General features: G+C 47.7%; 1 protein-coding gene across 1 annotated transcript; it reads left to right on the top strand.

Moving 5' to 3' along the window:
* Window positions 1-254: 254 nt before the first annotated feature.
* Window positions 255-15708, top strand: tmem256 (transmembrane protein 256). Its single transcript, XM_052044589.1, has 4 exons — window positions 255-373; window positions 5916-5953; window positions 9814-9894; window positions 12289-15708. Exons 1-4 carry the CDS (start codon window positions 295-297, stop codon window positions 12430-12432), a joined length of 342 nt encoding a protein of 113 aa, XP_051900549.1. The 5' UTR covers window positions 255-294; the 3' UTR covers window positions 12433-15708.
* Window positions 15709-20239: the final 4531 nt, after the last annotated feature.

Raw genomic sequence — 20239 nt, 5'->3', positions numbered from 1 at the left:
AATAGGTAAAACGAACAGCGCTCTCTCAATGCCAAAACAATGTTTTATTTGCTCTCCTGCCAAAGTCAATGTTCACCTCAAGACAAGACCCGCCTATGCGCCGCTCATTGGTCTAATTAACTGCCAATCATATCAAACAGGTTGGACCGTCCATCACAGTCCGCTGATTGGAGGGCCAATACGTCAATTATTTACCCATCGACATGGTGATTGGTTGATGAGCTGCTAATCACCGGCCTGGAGGGCGGGCGCCCTATAAATGCTGGCGCAGGCCGCCCGTTGGCCTACAGGACCATGGCGGCCAGGGCTTTCGGCAGGGTGGCGGGGCTCTCGGGCGCTCTGGCCGTGGGGCTCGGCGCCTATGGAGCGCACGGTGAGTCCGCCTTCGCTTCCCCGCCGCTCCCAACCTGCCCGCCCCCTGGCAGGAAGCCTGGCTCCAGGCCGCTGGGTGGCAGCTTCTTCTGGGGGGCGGAGGCAGGTGGGGGGAGGGGTTTGGGGGGGGTCCCACGGGTCTGGGGGGTGGGAGGTTTGAGGGGGGGGGTCCCACGGGTCTGGGGGGTGGGAGGTTTGAGGGGGGGGTCCCACGGGTCTGGGGGGTGGGTTTGATGGGGGGGGGTCCCAGGGGTCTGGGGGGTGGGTTTGAGGGGGGGGGTCCCAGTGGTCTGGGGGGTGGGAGGTTTGGGGGGGGGTCCCACGGGTCTGGGGGGTGGGAGGTTTGAGGGGGGGGTCCCACGGGTCTGGGGGGTGGGTTTGATGGGGGGGTCCCAGGGGTCTGGGGGGTGGGTTTGAGGGGGGGGTCCCAGGGGTCTGGGGGGTGGGTTTGAGGGGGGGGTCCCAGGGGTCTGGGGGGTGGGGTTGAGGGGGGGGTCCCAGTGGTCTGGGGGGTGGGAGGTTTGGGGGGGGTCCCACGGGTCTGGGGGGTGGGAAGTTTGGGGGGGGTCCCACGGGTCTGGGGGGTGGGTTGGGGGGGGCCCCACGGGTCTGGGGGGTGGGAGGTTTTGGGGGGGGTCCCACGGGTCTGGAGGTTTGAGGGGGGTTCCCACAGGTCTGTGGGGAGGGGGTTCTGGGGAGAGGAAGGTCTTGGGGGAGGGGTTCCCACAGGTTTGGGGAGAGGGAGGTGGGGGTGTCCCACGGGTGTGGGGTGTCAGCAGGGTGAATTGGTCTTTTTATTTCCCCACCAATGTCCCTCCAGTACCTGTCTGACTCCTAAAAGTTTCCAAGGGGATATTTTGGCAATGGGTTTCCCCTCCCCTACTCTTCCTCCAATAAAACTTTGGTTGGGCCACATTTGGAGTCTTGAAGTATTGCGTGCAGTTCTGGTTGTCCCATTACAGGAAGGATGTGGAGGTTTTGGAGTGGGTGCAGCAGAGGTTCACCAGGATGCTGCCTGGATTAGAGAGTATGAGCTATAAGGAGAGGTTGGGCTGTTTTCCCTGGAGCGGTGGAGGCTGAGGGGAGATCTGATAGAGGTTTGGGGGAGGACTGTTTTGTGTCATATACTAGAGGGCATGGCTTTAACGTAAGAGGAGGAAAGTTTAAAGGCAATATGTGGGGTAGGTTTTTTTTTGCACAGTGGTCATTGCCTAGAATGTCCTGCCAGGGCTGACAGACACAACAGTGATGTTTGAGGCATTCAGACAGATGTGAACAGGGAGGGATATGGATCATGTGCAGGCAGGTAGGTTTAGTTTAATTTGGCTTCGCGTTCGGCACAGACATTGTGGGCTGAAGGGCCTGTTCCTGTGCTGTACTGTTCTATGTTCTCAGTGTACAGACCACAGCTGGGAGCAGGAGGCCCAGATTCCTTACTGGGAGCCCACAAGACTATATAAAAGCAAAATAACATTGGATAAAGAGTAGGGTTTCAGCTTACCAAGGCTGGGAAAAATTTCTTGATGTGGAGGAGGGAAGGTGTTGGGAAAGATGGATTAAATGAGGAAAAGGGTGAATGAAGCAAGAGAGATGGAGAAACCAGATGGGTTTCAAACCAAGGTCTGAGTTCCACATTAGAGGGAGCTTGGGGTGAAATTTAACAATTATTTAAAATGAATTGAGTGAATAGAAATAGAGTATGAAGTTGTTGAATTCAGTCAGACAGTAACATAGTAAACAGAGTGCTTTTCCATGCTGTATGACTAAGTCTGTGGTAACCATCTAAACACCCATTTACACTAATTGACTAATCCTGTTTTATGCTTCCCATATTCCTCAACCCTCCACAGATTCTACCACTCACCTACGTGTGTACGCAAGCCAATTTATAGTGGCCAACTTGTCTATCATCCTGCAAGTCTTTGGAATGTGGGAAGAAACCCATGCAGTCACAGGGAGAATGTGCAAACTCCACACAGGCGCTGCTGGAGGTGGCCACTCTGCCAGTCGTGCTGTAGTGCCACCTCTGAGCTTTGGAACGGTGTAGGATGCTTGGGAGGTGGGAGTAGGATGAAAAATTAAAGTGATGTGTATTGCTGCTGGTAGTATTTGTACCTTTAAGGCAGAAGCTTGATGAGAGTCTCAGTCTGGAAGAGCAAATATAGAGGCTCACCCTTCAGAATATCATAGAACAGTACAGCACAATACAGGCCCTTCGGCCCACAATGTTGTGCCGCGCCTAAGACTAACCCCTTCCTCCCACATATCCCTCTTTTAAATTCCTCCATATGCTTATCTAGTAATCTCTTGAGTTTGACCAATGTACCTGCCTCCACCACCGCCCCAGGCAGCGCATTCCGTGCCCCAACCACTCTGGGTAAAAAACCTTCCTCTGATATCTCCCTTGAACTTCCCACCCATTATTTTAAAGCCATGCCCTCTTGTATTGAGCATTGGTGCCCTGGAAAAGAGGCGCTGGCTGTCTATCTATTCCTCTTAATATTTTGTATACCTCTATCGTGTCTCCTTTCATCCTTCTCTCCAAAGAGTAAAGCCCTAGCTCCCTTAGTCTCTCCTCATAATGCATACTCTCTAAACCAGGCAGCATCCTTGTAAATCTCCTCTGCACCCTTTCCAACACCTCCACATCCTTCCTATAATATCTGGCATACTGGTTATCTTCCCATTCCACCTTCAGTCCTGATGCTGGAATGTCAACAGTTCTTCTTCTCCAGATTGTTGCTCCAGATTCCAGCGTCCACACTCTCTTGTGTCTCGACTTCAGGATACCTTTTTTGGATGAGGTTACATTAACTAGGTGGATGGCCAAAAATCTGCTGCACTCTTTGAAGGAAATTGAGGCATTCTTGTGCTATCATTGCAAAGCTTTGCCCCTCTGCTAAGACAAGGGATCTTTCTGTGTGCTAATTGCAGTCGGTTTGCAATTTCCTTAAGACGTGGTAGGTGTTAAGTAAATGCGACGAGAAGTTCTGGAGATGCTGGAAGCTTGAAATAGCCTCAGTACTGAAAATAGCAGTTCTCAAAGGATCTTGTGGAGAATGAGTTGTATTTTAGTCCAGTGAACTTTCATCAAAAGTACACAAGTGCAAATTTGTTCTTGATACAAGGTCATGCAGATGCCAGAATCTGCTGCCATAATTTATGGATTATAAGGTTGTAGTGCAGAGTACTTGCTCTAAACCATAAATTCTTTTATCAAAATTGAATTTGAAAGGTAATTGAAGAAGACGGGGAAATGCACAATTGATTGATAGGCATTAATCCCACAAGGTCATCGCTGTTACTCTTTTGTACTTGGCTAGTGACAATAGGTTAAACATGTCTTTCCTTTTCTCCCCAATTAAAGTGATTCTTGACTTGGCAATGGTCCAACAAAGGCTTTTAAGAATGTTTCCCAGCCAAATTAATTTCAAACAAGTGCTTATATCCTGGTTAACCTGTGATCTACTTCACGCCTTTTTAACGAATAAATAATTCAAATGAGTGCTTCAATAAAACATTCTGCTTTGCCAGTATTTTCAGCAGGGTATTGGTGTCCCAAGTCCTGCCCAAAGGGCGTCAAGCAGTTGGTTATTTCAGCTGTCAGTCATTGTGTCTTGGTTCTAATGAGTCAGGGGCCTTGTATTACAAATCACAATGACATGGCGCAGGGGGAGGCTGTCACTGTGCCAGTTCTTTGAAAGAGCTCTGACCATTTCCATTCACTGAATGTTGGTTCCTGGCCAGACTGGTGTTTTAATGCCCATCACTGCCCTTGAGAAGATGGGCGAGGCACTGCATTGAACAGCTGCAGCTCTTGTGGTGAAGGGGCTCCCACGCTCTTCCCACATTCTTTCCCCTTCAAGAACTTAATTCACATTTGAAAGTCACTGTTGAATCTGCTCTACTAACCTAATCTACTGTAAGGCTGCATTCTGTCATTGCTTTTCCCTTGTACTACCTCTGTATTGCTGCAATGAAATGATCTGCATGGATGGCATGTGAAACAAAGTTTTTCCACTGTACCTCGGTACATGTGACAATAATAAACATAGAACACTACAGCACAGTACAGGCCCTTCGGCCTACAATGCTGTGCCGATATCTTATCCTGCTCTAACCCTTCCCTCCCACATAGCCCCCTATTTTTCTATCATTCATGTGTCTATCGAAGAGTCTCTTAAATGTCCCTAATGTATCTGCCCCCACAACCTCTGCAGGCAGTGCGTTCCACACACCCACCACTCTGTGTTTAAAAAAACACAACTTACCCCTGACATCCCCCTTATATCTTCCTCCAAGCACCTTAAAATTATGTCCCCTCATGTTAGCCATTGTTGCCCTGGGGAAAAAGTCTCTGTCCACTCGATCTATGCCTCTTATCATCTTTTATGCCTCTACCAAGTCTCCTCTCACCCTCCTTCTGTCCGAAGAGAAAAGCTCTAGCTCACTCAACCTATCCTCATAAGACATGCTCTCCAATCCAGGCAAAATCCTGGTAAATGTCCTCTGCACCCTCTCTAAAGCTTCTACATCCTTCCTATAATGAGGCGACCAGAACTGAAGACAATACTCCAAGTGTGGTCTGACCGGAGTTCTATAGAGCTGCAACATCGACTCGCGGCTCTTGAACTCAATACCCCAACTATTGAAGGCCAACACTCCACATGCCTTAACAACCCAATCGACCTGCGCAGCAACCTTGAGGGATCTATGGACCTGGACCCCAAGATCCATCTGTTCCTCCACACTGCTAAGAGTCCTGCCATTAACCATGTATTCTGTCTTCAAATTCCATCTCCCGAAGTATATTACCAAATTACTCCACTGCCCTTTAAGCCCATGCTTTCCAGATCAAAGTATCTCGCTTATTTTCTTGGTAGGAATCTCAGACCACCAATACTTATCATCATTTTTCAAAAGGAGGGGAGATAAAACAAGTAGTCATCCTCAGGGAATGACTTCATACACGTACACAAATATTTCAGTGAATTAGTAATAGGTGGAGATTGTTTAGCCCTTCAAGCTTGCTCTTGTCAATCAATTAAATACTGAATGATTTGAACCGAACTCCTTTTACGTGGATTTGCTCCATGTCTACTAATACTCTGGCATTCTTAATTGCAAGGATCTATCACCTTTTGGGACAATGTTCCAGACTCTCTCTGTAAAAGAAATTTCCTTATTTTGCTCTGGTTGTAAGACTTAAGCTTGCTGCTTCTGGGTTCCTTCCGCCAGAGTTCCTATCCACCCCCATCGAATTGTTTCACCACCTTAATCAGCTCAATTGAGTTAACTCCAAGTCTTCTGTACTTGTGGATGTAACCCTGTTTCTTTTAACCTCTTCATAAACCTGAGGCCCGGTATCACTGTTTTGAGCCCAGAATGGCGATTGTTGGACTATGATTGGTCACCACAGTGAAGGCTGATCCCATTGGACAAACTTTCCAGCAGGACCCATTGGAACTGTGAGGACCTTCTCAATTCTGTTGAATGCTTCTGGTTGAAGGAAGTTAATGCCTCTCTGTTTTGTTTTTGTGCAGGATTCCGTCGCAGTGATCGAGACGATTATTTGAAAGAGGTAAGATCCAAGGGCTGAGCGTGTCCTCCCTGATTCCTTTTCCAAGGCACTTTTTTTTCCTGCTTTTATTTTAATGTTCATTCACTGTGGGATCTTTGGCAAGGCTGCCATTTATTGATGCCCTTGAGAAAGGCATTGACTTTTTCTTGAACTGTCGACAGCAGGTTTAGTACAACTGAGTGAGTAGGCACAGTCATGTGACGAAGAAGAATTGATTATTGCAGCCTGACAGCCTGCACGTGAGTGTCTGGGAGACCGGCAGGCCGGATTTGCCGGTTGCCGGCATCTTCTGCCACCCAGGAACTCAGTCCGTGGCCGTATTTCCGACTTGCGAACTGTCCAGGTTATGGGCAGTTCTTGGGATTGGAATCCTGTTGTAACCCGGGGAGGGTCTGTAGTTGCATAGAGGTCTGTAAAAGCAAACACAGACTTCTTCCTTAAGGATTAGTGAACCGTGTGTGTTTGTTCACCTTGTAGATCTCTACGTTTTTTCTTAAAAAGAATGAAACTGGATTCAAATTCTCAGATCTCTACGGTCTGACTTGGTCTCTTGTTCGTAGGCAGAGTCGTCCAGCACAGAAACGGGCCCCTGAGCCCACAAGTCTGTGCCGACCTCCAACCACCCCTTCACACTCAACCCATTTTATTCTCCCCACATTCCCGTCAACTCTTTTCCGCACCCCCCCCCCCCCCCGCCCCCCAGATTCTACCCCTCACCCACACGATTTTAAGCAGGCAATTAACCTACCGACCCGCACATCTCTGGGACTTGGGAGGAAACTGGAGCACCTGCAGGAAACCTGCGTCGTCGCAGGGAGTGTGCAAACTCCACGCAAAAAGGTCAGGATTGAACCTGGTCTCTGGCACTGAGGCAGGGGCTCTATTAGCTGTGCCGGTGTGCTGCCCTTGTTCTGTGGATTGTTATTGCCATGACGTAGTACAGTACAGAAACAGATCCTTTAGCCCACCAGACTACCAAGTCCCTATCTATACTAATCCCATTTACCAGCACTTGTTCCATAGTTCTATGCCTTGTGGGTTCAAGTTCTTGTTTAGATAGTAGTTAAATGTTGTGAGCGTCTCTGCCTCCCCTGTGGCCTGTGATACATAGGACTGGACTGCTTCAGCCATGGAGGTCAAGATGACGGGCACTCTCAGCATCCAAACCTCGGGATCAGCTGTTGACCTTTATCCCATCTCACCGTTAGTCTGGTAAAATCGTACATCATTATTCTCTTCCCTGAAGAGCACTTCATTGGCAGTGAGATCTCCTGGGTGCCGGTAACTGTATCAACGAATGGTTTATCTCTGGCAGAGTTTCATTACCTCTTGTCAAATGGCTCTCCTGCAGTCAGTCGCTGCTAATGTTGACCGTTGTTGGTCAGCTTCAGTTGTCTGTGTGCACATTTGAAAGATGTTTGGACAGGTACATGGGTAGAAAAGGTTACATGAAACTTGGAGAACAGAAGAAGGCCATTGGGTCCATCTGCTGCTGTTGAGGCTCCTCTAAGCCCCGCCCCCCCAACCATCTGATTAGACAGTCACAGGTAGACAGGGTGGTGAAGGTGGCATGTGGCACCTTGCCTTCACTGGATAGGGCACTGAGTCCAGGGGTTGGGACGTCCTGTTACAGCTGTTCCTATCACTGGTTCAGCCACAATTGGAGCATTGTGTGCAGTGCCGGTCGCTATACCATAGGAACGATGTGATTAAACTAGAGAGGATGCAGAAAAGATTCTCAACGATGTTGCCGGGACTTGAGGGCTTATTAAAAGGAAACCGGACAGGCTGGGACTGTTTTCCCTGGAGCAAAGGAGGCTGAGGGGTGACTTTATAAAGGTTTATAAACTCGTGAGGGACATAGAGGGTAGTCTTTTCCCCAGGGTAGGGGAGTCTAAAACTAGAGGGCACAGGTTGAAAGTGAGAGAGGAAAGATTTAAAGGGGTAACCTTTTCACACACAGGGTGGTGGTTGTATAGAACTAGCTGCCAGAGGCAGTGGTAGAGGCGGGTACAATTAAATGTTTACAAGACACTTGGACAGGTACATGGGTAGGAAAGGTTTAGAGGGATACCAGCTAAACACAGGCAAATGGGGCTTGCTTAGATGGACATCTTGGTCAGCATGGTCCGGTTGGGCCGAAGGGCATGTTTCTGTGCTGTGTGACTGACTCTAGGAATCAAACACTGCTGGATCAAGGGTGTTCTGGAACTAAATCTGTATCAACAATTGGAAGGGAGTCTTTACTTTTGGAGACATTTTGAATGTAACCAGACTACGTATAATTTGGGGAGTGATTCGTTCAGAAAATCAACAGTGAATACTCCAGAAAGCCTTCATTTGGAGTAAAACAACTTGGGATATGAAGCTGTGTATAAATTTTAAACGTTGCCTTCATTTGGCACAGTGAGAGCCACATGTACAACAGGGACACCTCTCTCCCCCTTGTCCTGCTTGCCTTTTCAGTTGCGTACCTACAAATTGTCCTCGTTGAAGCCAGGAATAACATCTAAACCCTGCACATATCTACCAGTAGAGGTCACTGATGGCCTTCCCTTGGTGAGCTTGCTTTAGCTCACGCAGCCTTCTGTATTGCCTCAGCTGAATGATTTAACACAAATTGTGCATGAGGTACTTGATTTGATCGCCATTCGTGATCGATAGGCCTGTTAAATGAGGTCCTTGAATGAGAGGTGTTTGTTTTCCAGTACCTATAGCGACACCCAATGACTAGAAAGAGAAGAGAGTTGTATTACAGGGTGTTTTCTCTTTTTAGTGTTGGATTTGCTGTGGCTAAGTCAACAGCTAGAAACAAAGGTTTATCAATAGGATTCGATACAGCAATTTGCCACACATCTTCAAAAACATTTCCCATGTTTGTGGGGAGGGGAATGAAGGGTCTGATCCACATGAAGGGTCTGATCCACATGAAGGGTCTCGACCCGAAACGTCGACTGTCCATCTCCCTCCACAAATGCTGCCCGACCCACATCTTGTGTAGTGTATGTTGCATCTTCCTCCAGCATCTTGTGTGTTGCTCCAGATTCCAGCGTCTCTCCCGAATCTCTGACCTCTACAGCTTGGCTACAGGCACCTGGGATCGCCACTACCTTCAAGTTCATCTTTGATTCGCACACCGACCTGACTTGGAAATCTATCGCTGATCCTTCACCAGTACCCGGTCAAAATCCTTAAACTCCCTATCTAATAGCAATGTAGGAGTTCAGGGTTCAACTCTGCCTCTCAGGGAAATTGGGAATGGGGAATAAATCCCAGCCGGCTCCGCAGCATCTGTCCCATGGATGAAGAAAATGACTCCGGTGGGTTTAGTAACTCCAAGTTCAAGTTCTGCTTTACTGTCATTCACCCATATGCTGTAAAACGCACGGAGGAACGAAATGTTGTTTCCCCCAGACACACACAACAGAGGACATACATAGAACAAAGAACATACAATAAACGCAAACAGAAAAATTGTGCGAACACACATAGTGCAAAAAATGGTATACACAGGATGTAAAATTACTGCAAAACTGAATTGGACAAAGAAAATGCAGAATTCAGTGTATAACCGAACATAATATAAGAAATGGGGAGGGCTGTTCAATAAATCAAGGCTGACCTACCTCAGAACCTTCTTCCTATATAACTTGGGTAGAAAATTCCCCTTTGCTGAGGTAATTTCTTCTAGTCTCTGGGAACGGAGTGTGCTCACCTAAGTGAAACTGCGTTAACAGTCAGTCGGACTGATATCGGACAAAGGTAGGTGTTACTGCTGTGGGAAGAGCAGGGTGTGACGAGTAGTGCTACGGGCTGCTGTGTCTCTGATCTCTGTGCCACTAACTTATCTTGTTTCACAGCTGTTTGAGACTGCAAACAAGTACCACTTCCTGCACAGTTTGGCACTACTGGGAGTTCCTCACTGCCGAAAACCTTTGCTGGTATGAGCTTGTTTCAGTGTTTTTAATTTTGCCAGTTGATTACTGCCACTGTACAGAACAGGCCCTTCGGCCCACAATGTTGTGCTGAACTAATTAAACTCCTAACTAAACTAATCCCTCCAGCCTCCACAATGTCAAATCCCTCCATTCTCTGCACATTCATGTGCCTATCTAAGCCTGTTAAACACCTCTATTGTATCTGCCTCCACCACCACCCCGGCAGCACATTCCGGGCACCCACCACTGTACCCAATCTGCATGGGTGATGGGATGTGTGTGACCCACGCTCCGCAGTGACTGATAGCAGACTCTGCGCTGCTGGCATTACCATCAGCTGCGCAAGCTTCCTACAATTGGTAACTTGGTTTATTATTGTCACATGTACCAAGGTACAGTGAGAAAAACTTTTGCATGCCGTCCATACAGATCATTTCTCCACATAAGTACATGAGGTAGTACAAGGGAAAACAATAACAGAATGCAGAATAAAGTGTTACAGAGCAAGTGCAGTGTAGGCAGGCAATAAGGTGCAAGGGCCACGACGAGGTAGATTGTGAGGTCAAGAGTCCGTCTTGTGTACAAGATAGAAGCCGTCCTTGAGCCTGGTGGTATGTGCTTTCAGGCTTTTGTATCTTCTGCCCGATGACGGGGGGAGAAGAGACAATGTCCGGGGTGGGTGGGGTAATGTCCGCTGCTTTACTGAGACAGCGGGAAGTGTAGACAGAGTCCACAGAGGGGAGGCTGGTTTCAGTGATGTGCTGAGCTGTGTCCACAGCTCTCTGCGGTCTCGTGCAGATCAGTTGCCGTACCGAGCCGTGATGCATCCAGGTAGGATGCTTTCTGTGATGCGATAATTAAAAATTGGTGAGGGTCAATGGGGACAGCCATTGGGTTAGCCATTAGAACTCGAGTGAGAGCCAGTACTAGCATCCAGATTGCCGATGGCCATCGTAGCACAGAGTAAAATTTGAACTTGGTGTGTGAGTGTTTGCTCAACAATTCCCAAAGCTCAATAACCGGGGCACCACAGTCCCCAACGGTCACTCACCATCTTGTATGACCCCTCCCTCCGATATATGCAATGCACCTGTACTCTCCCTGTGTTGGCAGAGTGTAGGTGCACTTGTGCAGCCAAGCATTCTTCCCCGTGCTGTTCGTAACATCTGAGAAATTCGGCATGGCGTCACTGATGGTCCCTCCATTGTCGAGGACAAAGGCAGCAGGAGTAGTGAAGTCCAAGCGCGGCGAGGTACAGGTACGATGGAAAGGCCTGCAGCAGCGTCACGGGCATGTAGGTTCGGACGGCAGCACAGCCCCCATGTAACCTGTGCTGCTGGTGCACTTCCCACCTGCAGCACGTCAAACCGAACTGAAATTATGATCGCCATTCTAAAGGCTGAGCTCTAGCTCTCCCACCACTGACGGAACACCTCCCCCCCCCCCCCCCCCCCGCAGTGGTTCGAGAAGGCCACTTGCGACAGGTCTGAAGGAGAGGTCAACGTCAAGTTTATTGTCGTACGTGCATGTATGCACGGGTGCAATGGAAAACTGACTTGCAGCAGCATCACAGGCACATGTGCATCAAAACACCCAGTGAAATGCATCTTTTTTTGTGTGGAGTATCCTGGGGGCAGCCCGCAAGTGTTGCCAGGCTTCCGGTGCCAACATAGCATGCCCACAACTTCCTAACCCGTACGTCTTTGGAATGTGGGAGGAAACCGGAGCACCCGGAGGAATCCCACGCAGACACGGGGAGAACGTGCAGACTCCTTACAGACAGCGGCCGGAATTGAACCCGGGTTGCTGGTGCTGTAATAGCGTTATGCTAACCGCTACATCATATAAGCAGCATTCACAAGAAACTGCATAAACTAAACAAATTAAACACAATTTTTGCAAGAAAATATAACTAAAACAAAACAAAAACAAAGTCCATTTTAGTGCAAAGTGGTCATAGTGTTGCTATACTGTAGGGTTGTGCAGGTTGGTTCAAGAACTGGATGGTTGAAGGGAAGTAGCTGTTCCTGAACCTGGTGGTGTGGGACTTCAGGCTTCTGTACCTCCTGCCCGATGGGAGCTGTGAGAAGATGGCACGGCCCGGATGGTGGGGGTCGTGGATGACAGATGTTGCCTTCTTGAGGCAGCGCCTCCTGTAGATACTCCCGATGGTGGGGAGGGATGTGCCCGTGATGTATTGGGCTGAGTCTGCAGCTGCATGCTGCTCTCTTCTGGCAGCTACCATCAGGCAGGAGGTACAGAAGCCTGAGTCCCACACCACCGGTTTAAGGAACAGCCGCTACTTGCAATAACAGGAAGACCTACAACGTTGCATGTTCTGAGAGACTGTCGGACGTGACGTTCCATTCTCCTAATCGGCTGTTATCTTGTTTCCAGGCCGGTACTTTGCTGACCTCGGGGATGGTGATGTTCTGCGGCTCCCTCTACTACCAGGCGATCACCGGGGACCCCACATTCACCAAGGCTGCGCCATATGGCGGAACCATACTGATTGTAGGCTGGGCAGCCATGGCGCTCTGAGGCCGGGAGAGCCAAGGGACGTCAGGCCAAGGGAGCACGCAGAGAGAGGAAGAACTCAAAGTATTTAAGAGCAAATTGAGGTTTGCAATTCACACGTGGCTGCACGTTAACAACACCCTTCTCTATTAGAAACCATCCCAGAAAGTCTCCATTTAATCCTGGTTGCTCAGACCAATGTTCTCACAGCTCTCTCAGCCACTTGCTCTAGAGGGGGCCAGCGATGGCCCCAAGTAGAATCCTTGAACCCTGGGTTGCCCGTTGCATCTTCCCCTCTTTCCGCTCCACCGACTAAATTTCAGATACTTTTGTCCCTTGAGGCATTTATTTTTTATCCCCCCTGATGGGAAATGTTCCAAAGAATGTGTATTGCATTTTTACATGGGACGACTTTCCCTCCATCTTAATATTACTGATTAATTTTGGCCAACTGTGTGCTTGAATATATAGTCAGAACATGAGGCTAAGGAGAATCCCCACTTGCACCTTTCAGTGTTAAAATTGAGGTTTCTTTTTAGCCCTTGAGTGCTAATTTCTTAAATCCTACTGGCATTGGGATATAAACTGGGTGGGCACTGTGGTCAGCATGGACTGATTGGACCAAAGAGCCTGTATCCCTGCTGCATGACTCACTGCTTGGAGTAGGAGCAACGGGTGTGTCCCTGGTGTCCAAGCAAATATTTACACTCGGTGAACAGCTCTGATCGTTCGTTCTCCCATTGTTGTGGTGGCAAGTTGCCACGCACAAACTGCCTGGTCCAAAGTCCTTCATTAGCTGTGAACCATCTCAGCTTCAATCTTTCACCTCTTTGGTTATGGTGTGTGACCATTCCCAGGGTCTTCCTGCTATGCCAAACGAATGCGAGGTCACCAGTATCACAACAGAACTTCCCAGCTGGGAGTAGAAGCTCAGAGTGGTGTTTGTAACCACACCTGATACGCCAGGAAGATGTAGCTGGCTGCTCTCCGGTATCCGGCAAACAACTCTGCCAGTAAAACACCACATTGCTTGGCACAGCTTTCCTCCCCTAATTAACACCGGAGAAATTTCAGTCTATTACTCACCTGTGAACTTGAACAAACCTACAAGAGAGAAATGGGTCACACGCTTGGAAGCAGTACTGCTTCTGATCTCAGTCAACGTTGTTTTGTAGACACTACACTTGTCCTGGTGACCCCCTACCCCCAAGCAGGAGGGAAAGCATTGGGTCTTTGCTTCTCAGTACTTGCGGACAACTTTTTAAAATCTCTACTGGAAAATAAAAACAAGATCATAGAACAGTACAGCACAATACAGGCCCTTCGGCCCACAATGTCGTGCCGACCTTTAAACCTCGCCTAAGACTATCTAACCCCTTCCTCCCACATATCCCTCTATTTTAAATTCCTCCATATGCTTATGCTTATAAGAGATACTGGACAATGGACATATGGAGATACTGGGCAAAAAACTCGGCAGGTCAGGCAGCATCTTGGAAAGGGAAATGGTTAACATTTCAGCTCAAAGCCTTCTGAAGTTTCAGCTCTAGTGACTGTTCTTTGACATTGGCAGCAACGTTTCAGCTCAAAGACCCTTCATTAGAACTGAAACTTCGTCAAAGTTTTTGAGCTGAAATATTAAGCGTTCATCTTTCCACAGATGCTGCCTGACCAGAGTTTATCCAGCATTTGTCTTTATTTGATTTCCAGCATCTGCAGTTTTTTTTAAAAAAGATCTCTCCTGGCTAGATGGCTGAGAGAGAGAGAGAGAGAGAGAGAGAATTCCAAAATCAAACCCACCAAACCAGACAACTCGAATGTCCTTGCCTTATGCAAGTGCGACGATCGTCAGTGCTTCCATATTTCTCATAGTTTTTCTTTCCAGCCATTTGGCCCACTGTGGCGATGCCGACTCTTGAAGCAATCCTGCTTCCACCCCCCCCCCTTCCCCCTCCCCCAACTCCACTCTCTCAAACCCATCAACTTACTGCATCTGCGAACACCCACCTACACCAGTGGCAATTAGCCTGCTAACCAACACTTGTTTCAGATGTGGGAGCAAACCAGAGCACGTGGAGGAGCCCCTGTAGTCACAGGGTTATTAATGCTGTTAGATTGAAAGTGTTTTAATAATCGCCTCCCTTGGACAGCAGCACTGTCTTCCCAGCATCCAAAACGTAGAGGTTCCATCCCCAGGCAAGTAACTTTAAGCATGGAACCTTGGATAACATTTCAGTGTAGTGTAGAGACCCAGCACTGTCTAAAGTGCTGTGTTTCAGATGCAAGGTTAAACAGAATTGTTGCTACAACAGCACTGGAAGAGATGCAGGGAAACGCCTAGTGTCCTGTACAACATTCTTCCCTTCACCAACAGTCACTAAAACCAGAAACTAGTGACTTAACTCCTTTCTCTTTTCGAAACTCTTCTGTGCAAGTTGAACTGCATTGTTAAATGCATACCGAAAGTTGTGAGGTGATTTTTGGGTTGAATTGAGGATTGAAAGTGCTGTATAAATACAGGTTCAAGTGATCTCTTCGTCAGTCACACTGTGACACCTCAATCAACAATTCTTCCGTGAAATGTATTTTCTAATTGAGTGCAGGGGGTGTAAGATCGCTGCTTTAAAACCATTGCAGGCTCAGTGAGGGCAATAAATATTCAGGCCCCTGGATGAGACAGGAGGGCTACTCGGCTTTAGTTAAAAACGAGCTGCTGGAGGAACTCGGCGGGTCGGGCAGCATCTGTAGAGGAAAATGGACGGTGAATGTTTTGGGTCGAGACACGTCAACTCTCCATTTCCCACCACAGATGCTGCTCGACCCGCTGAGTTCCTCCAGCATCTTATTTGTTGCTCCAGATTCCGGCATCTGCGGTCTCTGAGCTAAGCTTCGTCAGATCTCATTAGCCATTGCTTCAATGAGCCACGTGGTAAAGCAGTTTTTGTTCTATTGAGCTGCACGTGGAGGGTGGACAGGTTGGAAGGAAGAAAGAATGCTTCAGACTTTCCCCTAAATGTTTGCCGGACCAAGCCTGTATCTTTAATTATTGTGCTGAAAATTGCTCTTGAAACCTGTGGGCTTGAGTTTTCTGTTAAATGCTGCTCCCTTGTCCAGAGTGACTTATTTTGATGGAAGGACTATTAATGTCCTACAATATAGAATCACTGGATTTGTCATAAGTTTGCCAATACAAGAGTGTGATCATGGATTAGTGCTGATGTTCACTAAATTAATACCAACATTTGTACAAAAGTAATAACAGGTATTTCCAATAAAATTTGTATCATTTTAAATATCCAACTGCTTTCTATGGTGGATCTGAGCAGTGGCAGTGTTCTGCTGACTTTTACAGAGACTTAGGTACGTAAATCGGGCTGCTGCTCCCAGTGAAGCACTAGAGGTGTGCAGTATTGTCAGAGGTACAACCATTCGCAATAAAAGTTAAACCCAAGACTCTTTCTGCTCTCAACTGGAAAATAAGGTCACCAGCCATTCTTTGGGCTGCCGGCAAATGATGTTCTTCAACCAATGTAATTATCGGATCATAATATATTCACGCTTGTGTGAGCTTGCTTTGTGCAAATTGGCTCCTGTATTTTCTGTGACACCACTTCATTGGCTGTAAACCATCTGGAACACCCTGAGTTGAGAATGGCACCATGTAATTAGTATTGGTTTATTATTGTCACTTGTACTGAGGTACAGTGAAAAACTTGTCTTGCATACTGATCGTACAGGTCAATTCATTACACAGTGCAGTTACACTGAGTTAGTACAGAGTGCATTGAGGTAGTACAGGTAAAAACAATAACAGTACAGAGTAAAGTGTCACAGCTACAGAGAAAATGCAGTGCAATAAGGTGCAAGGTCACAACAAGGTAGATCGTGAGGTCAGAGTCCATCTCATTGTATAAGGGAACCATTCAATACTCATCACCGTGGGGTAGAAGCTGTCCTTGAGCCTGGTGGTACGTGCCCTCAGGCTCCTGTATCTTCTGCCTGATGGGAGAGGAGAGAATGACCCGGGTGGGTGGGGTCTTTGATTTTGCTGGCTGCTTCACCAAGGCAGCGAGAGGTAGCGACAGAGTCCAAGGAGGGGAGGCTGGTTTCTGTGACGCGCTGGGCTGTGTTCACAACTCTCTGCAGTTTCTTGCAGATGGCAAGTCTTTAAATGGGTGCTCAGGAATTATTGCAGCCAACTTTGATCGATTACCTGCATGTTCATTCAGTAGGCGATACCTGTTTGCAATTGAGTATTTAGAACACGCAACCATACAGCACAGGAACAGGCCTTTCTGTCCACTATGTCTGTGCCAACCATGATACCAGTCGAAACTAATTCCATCTGCCTGCATGTGGTCTGTATACCTCCGTTCCCTGCCCGTCTAAATGCCTCTTAAATGTCGCTATCGTGTCTGCTTCCACCACTCTCTCTGGGAAGTGCTTTCCAGGCACCCACCACTCTGCGTGTGTCCAAATAAAAATAACCTGCCTCGTAAATCTTCTTTAAACTTTCCCCTTCTCAGCTTAAATCTGTGCCCTTGAGTATTTGATATTCATACCATGGGTCGGGTGGGGTGGGGAAGAGACTGACTGCCTACCCTATCTACACCCCTCATGATTTTATAAACCTCTATCAGGTCTCCCTTCAGCCTCCAACGCTCCAGAGAAAACAACCCAAGTTTGTCCAGGCTAATACTCCCTAATCTGTAAGGAGTTTGTACGTTCTCCCCGTGACTGCGTGGGTTTCCTCCGGGTGCTCCGGTTTCCTCCCACATTCCAAAGACGTACGGTTTAGGATGTTGTGGGCATGCTAATGTTGGCGCCGGAAGCGTGGCGACACTTGTGGGCTGCCCCCAGAACACTCTACGCAAAAGGTGCATTTCACTGTGTGTTTCGATGTACATGTGACTAATAAATCTTATAATCCAACCTCCTTGTAGCCAATAATTTCCAACCCAACTTCTCCTTTTCGCAAATACTCTCCAAATCCAGGTAACTCCGGTGAACCTCATCTGCACCCTCTCCAAGGCCCCCACGTCCTGCCTGTAGTGTGGCGACCAGAACTGACTGCGATCCCTGGCTTAGTCGTTGTTGTGTCCCGATTCACTTCGCCTTGCCCATCCTTGACGATGCCTCCCAGGGTATTGGTCTTCCCTGATTGTAAAACCTGGTGTGGACTTGAAGACGAGGCTTCTCTGGTGATCCAGGGACCTAGGGGTACGGGTACATAGTTCCCTGAAGGTGGTGACACAGATAGACAGGGTGGTTAAGAAGGCATTCAGCACACTTGCCTTCATCGGTCAGGGCATTGAGTACAAGAGTTGGGATTAGATTTTACAACTTTTCAAGTCATTGGTGAGACCACACTTAGAGTTCTGTGCGCACCTCTGGTCGCCCAGCTACAAGAAGGATGTCGTTAAGCTGGAAAGGCTGCAGAAAATATTCACGAAGATATTACCTGGACTGGAGGGCTTGAGGTATAAGGAGAGGCTGGATAGGCTAGGACTTTAGTTCCCTGAAGTGTAGGAGGTTGAGGGGTGACCTTATGTAAAATCATGAGGGGCATCGATAGGGTGAATGGTCAGTCTTTTCCCTAGGGTAGGGGAGTCTAAAACTAGAGGGCGAGAGGGGGAAGATTTAAAAGTGACCTGAGGGGCAACCTTTTCAACAGTGGATGGTGGTATATGGAACGAGCTGCCAGAGGAAGCTGTGGAGGCAGGTAAAATTACAACATTTAAAAAACATTTAGACAGGTACGTGTACAGGAAAGGTTTCAGAGGATACGGGCCAAATGCAGGCAAATGGGACTAGCTCAGGTGGACAACTTGGTCAGCATGGACAAGTTGGGCTGAAGGGCCTGTTTCCCTGCTGTATAACTCAATGACTCTATGTTGTGCAGCAAGAGTTAAAACGATTACATGGCTGTCATAGGGTTGGCTCTTGATTCATTCTGCTGGACATTACTAAATGGCCCCAATGTCATCTGTTCAGCAGTGTAGCTAAACTCCCAGAATCAGGTTTATTATCACTGACCTATGTCGTGAAATGTGTTGTTTTGCGGCAGCAGTACAGCGCAAGACATAAAATTACTATAAATTACAAAAATAAATAAATAGTGCAAGATAAAAGGAAGCAGTGTTTATGGGCTCAAAAATCTGACCGTTCAGAAATCTGATAGCAGAGGGGAAGAAGCTGTTCTTGAATTGTTGAGTGTGGGTCTTCAGGCTCCTGTACCTCCTCCCCGATGGTAGTAACAAGAAGAGGGCATGTCCCGGGTGGTGAAGGTCCTTAGTGATGGATGCCGCCTTCTTGACGATGTCCTCAATGGTGGGGAGGGTTGTGCCGGTGATGGAGCTGGCTGAGTCTACAACCCTCTGCAACCTCTTGCGATCCTGTGCATTGGAGCCTCCGCACCAATATACCGTAGCCCCAACATGACTATGTGATCAAGATGTAAGATAAGATTTCTTTATTAGTAACATGTACATCGAAACACACAGTGAAATGCATTTTTTTGTGTAGAGTGTTCTGTGGGCAGCCCGCAAGTGTCGCCACGCTTCTGGTGCCAACATAGCATGCCCACAACTTCCTAACCTGTTCGACTTTGGAATGTGGGAGGAAACCGGAGCACCCGGAGAAAACCCACATAGACATGGGGAGTTTGTCGTGTGACTAATAAAGATATTTGAGAAATTTCTACGCACCTGTTTTAAACAACCAGTCCCTTATGTCGTAACTATTACCCCTCGTTCGAGACTCTCCCCAATAGTGGAAGTATCTCAACATCTCGCTGTTGTACCCAAGATAAAACTCTCATCAGAACAAAGAATATATTTTTCAATTGGCTTAGCATCCATGAAGTCTGGTAAAGCCAGTCAGACCGGTTTGTAACCTCAAACCAGACCACAAAATGAAAAGTCAATTAACTTGTCCTAAACAGGAGAGTTCCAGTGATTCTGATAAAGCAGAACTAGTTTCCATTACTGCCAGAGAGAATTGAAGCAACAAAAGTTGGATTTATTGATCGACCCACTGACTCACCTGGAGTGAATGAGATGATGTAATGGTTATGACGCAAGACGGGTGTGGTAATCCAGTTCCCTCCTCCATCTGCCAATCAGCCCTCCTCACCTAGATCCACCTATCACCTGCCGGCTCCTGCGCCATCCCTTCCCCTCACCCCTTTATACTGGCCACCTCCCCTCGACTCTTCCAGTCCGGATGAAGGGTCTCGACCCGAAACGTCGACTGTCCATTTCCCTCCACAGACGCCGAGTTCCTCCAGCAGTCTGTTGTTTGCTCCAGATTCCAGTATCTGCCGTCTCTTGTGTCGACATAAGATTTCTTCATTAGTCACGTACATCGAAACACCCAGTGAAATGCATCTTTTTGCGTAGAGTGTTCTGGGGGCAGCCCACAAGTGTCGCCACGCTTCTGGCACCAACATGGCATGGTATTCATTATGACCATTATGACAACAAGGGAATTTAAATTTAATTAGCAAATCTAGGAATAGAAATACTTTCAGTTACGGTGACCAGAAGCACATGTGGTTCATCAACATCCTTAGGCTTTGGACCAAGTTCTGGTAATTTAGATTATAGTTGATGGTCAGTATGAACTCAGTGGGCCGAAAGACCTGTTTCTGTGCTGTATGACTCTGTGACGATGACTCTAATTAGAGTCATGATCCTGAGAATGGAAACAGGCCCTTTAGCCCACCAAGTCTATGACTTTACAGGTGCACCATAGAAAACATCCTGTCCTTGGTATGGCAGCTGCTCTGCCCAAGACCGCAAGAAACTACAGAGAGTTGTGAACACAGCTC

This window comes from Pristis pectinata, chromosome 37 (genome assembly GCF_009764475.1).
Source record: "Pristis pectinata isolate sPriPec2 chromosome 37, sPriPec2.1.pri, whole genome shotgun sequence".
Classification (NCBI taxonomy): Eukaryota; Metazoa; Chordata; class Chondrichthyes; order Rhinopristiformes; family Pristidae; genus Pristis; species Pristis pectinata.
Note: the sequence above shows the minus strand (reverse complement) of the source record. Positions and strands in the feature narration are given on the sequence as shown.

Bases quoted from the DNA above. Each gene is read 5' to 3' on its own strand.
- tmem256 (XM_052044589.1), top strand. From the start codon at position 295: ATGGCGGCCAGGGCTTTCGGCAGGGTGGCGGGGCTCTCGGGCGCTCTG. The intron at 374-5,915 runs GTGAGTCCGCCT...GTTTTTGTGCAG, and splicing joins CGGCGCCTATGGAGCGCACG to GATTCCGTCGCAGTGATCGA. The intron at 5,954-9,813 runs GTAAGATCCAAG...CTTGTTTCACAG, and splicing joins GAGACGATTATTTGAAAGAG to CTGTTTGAGACTGCAAACAA.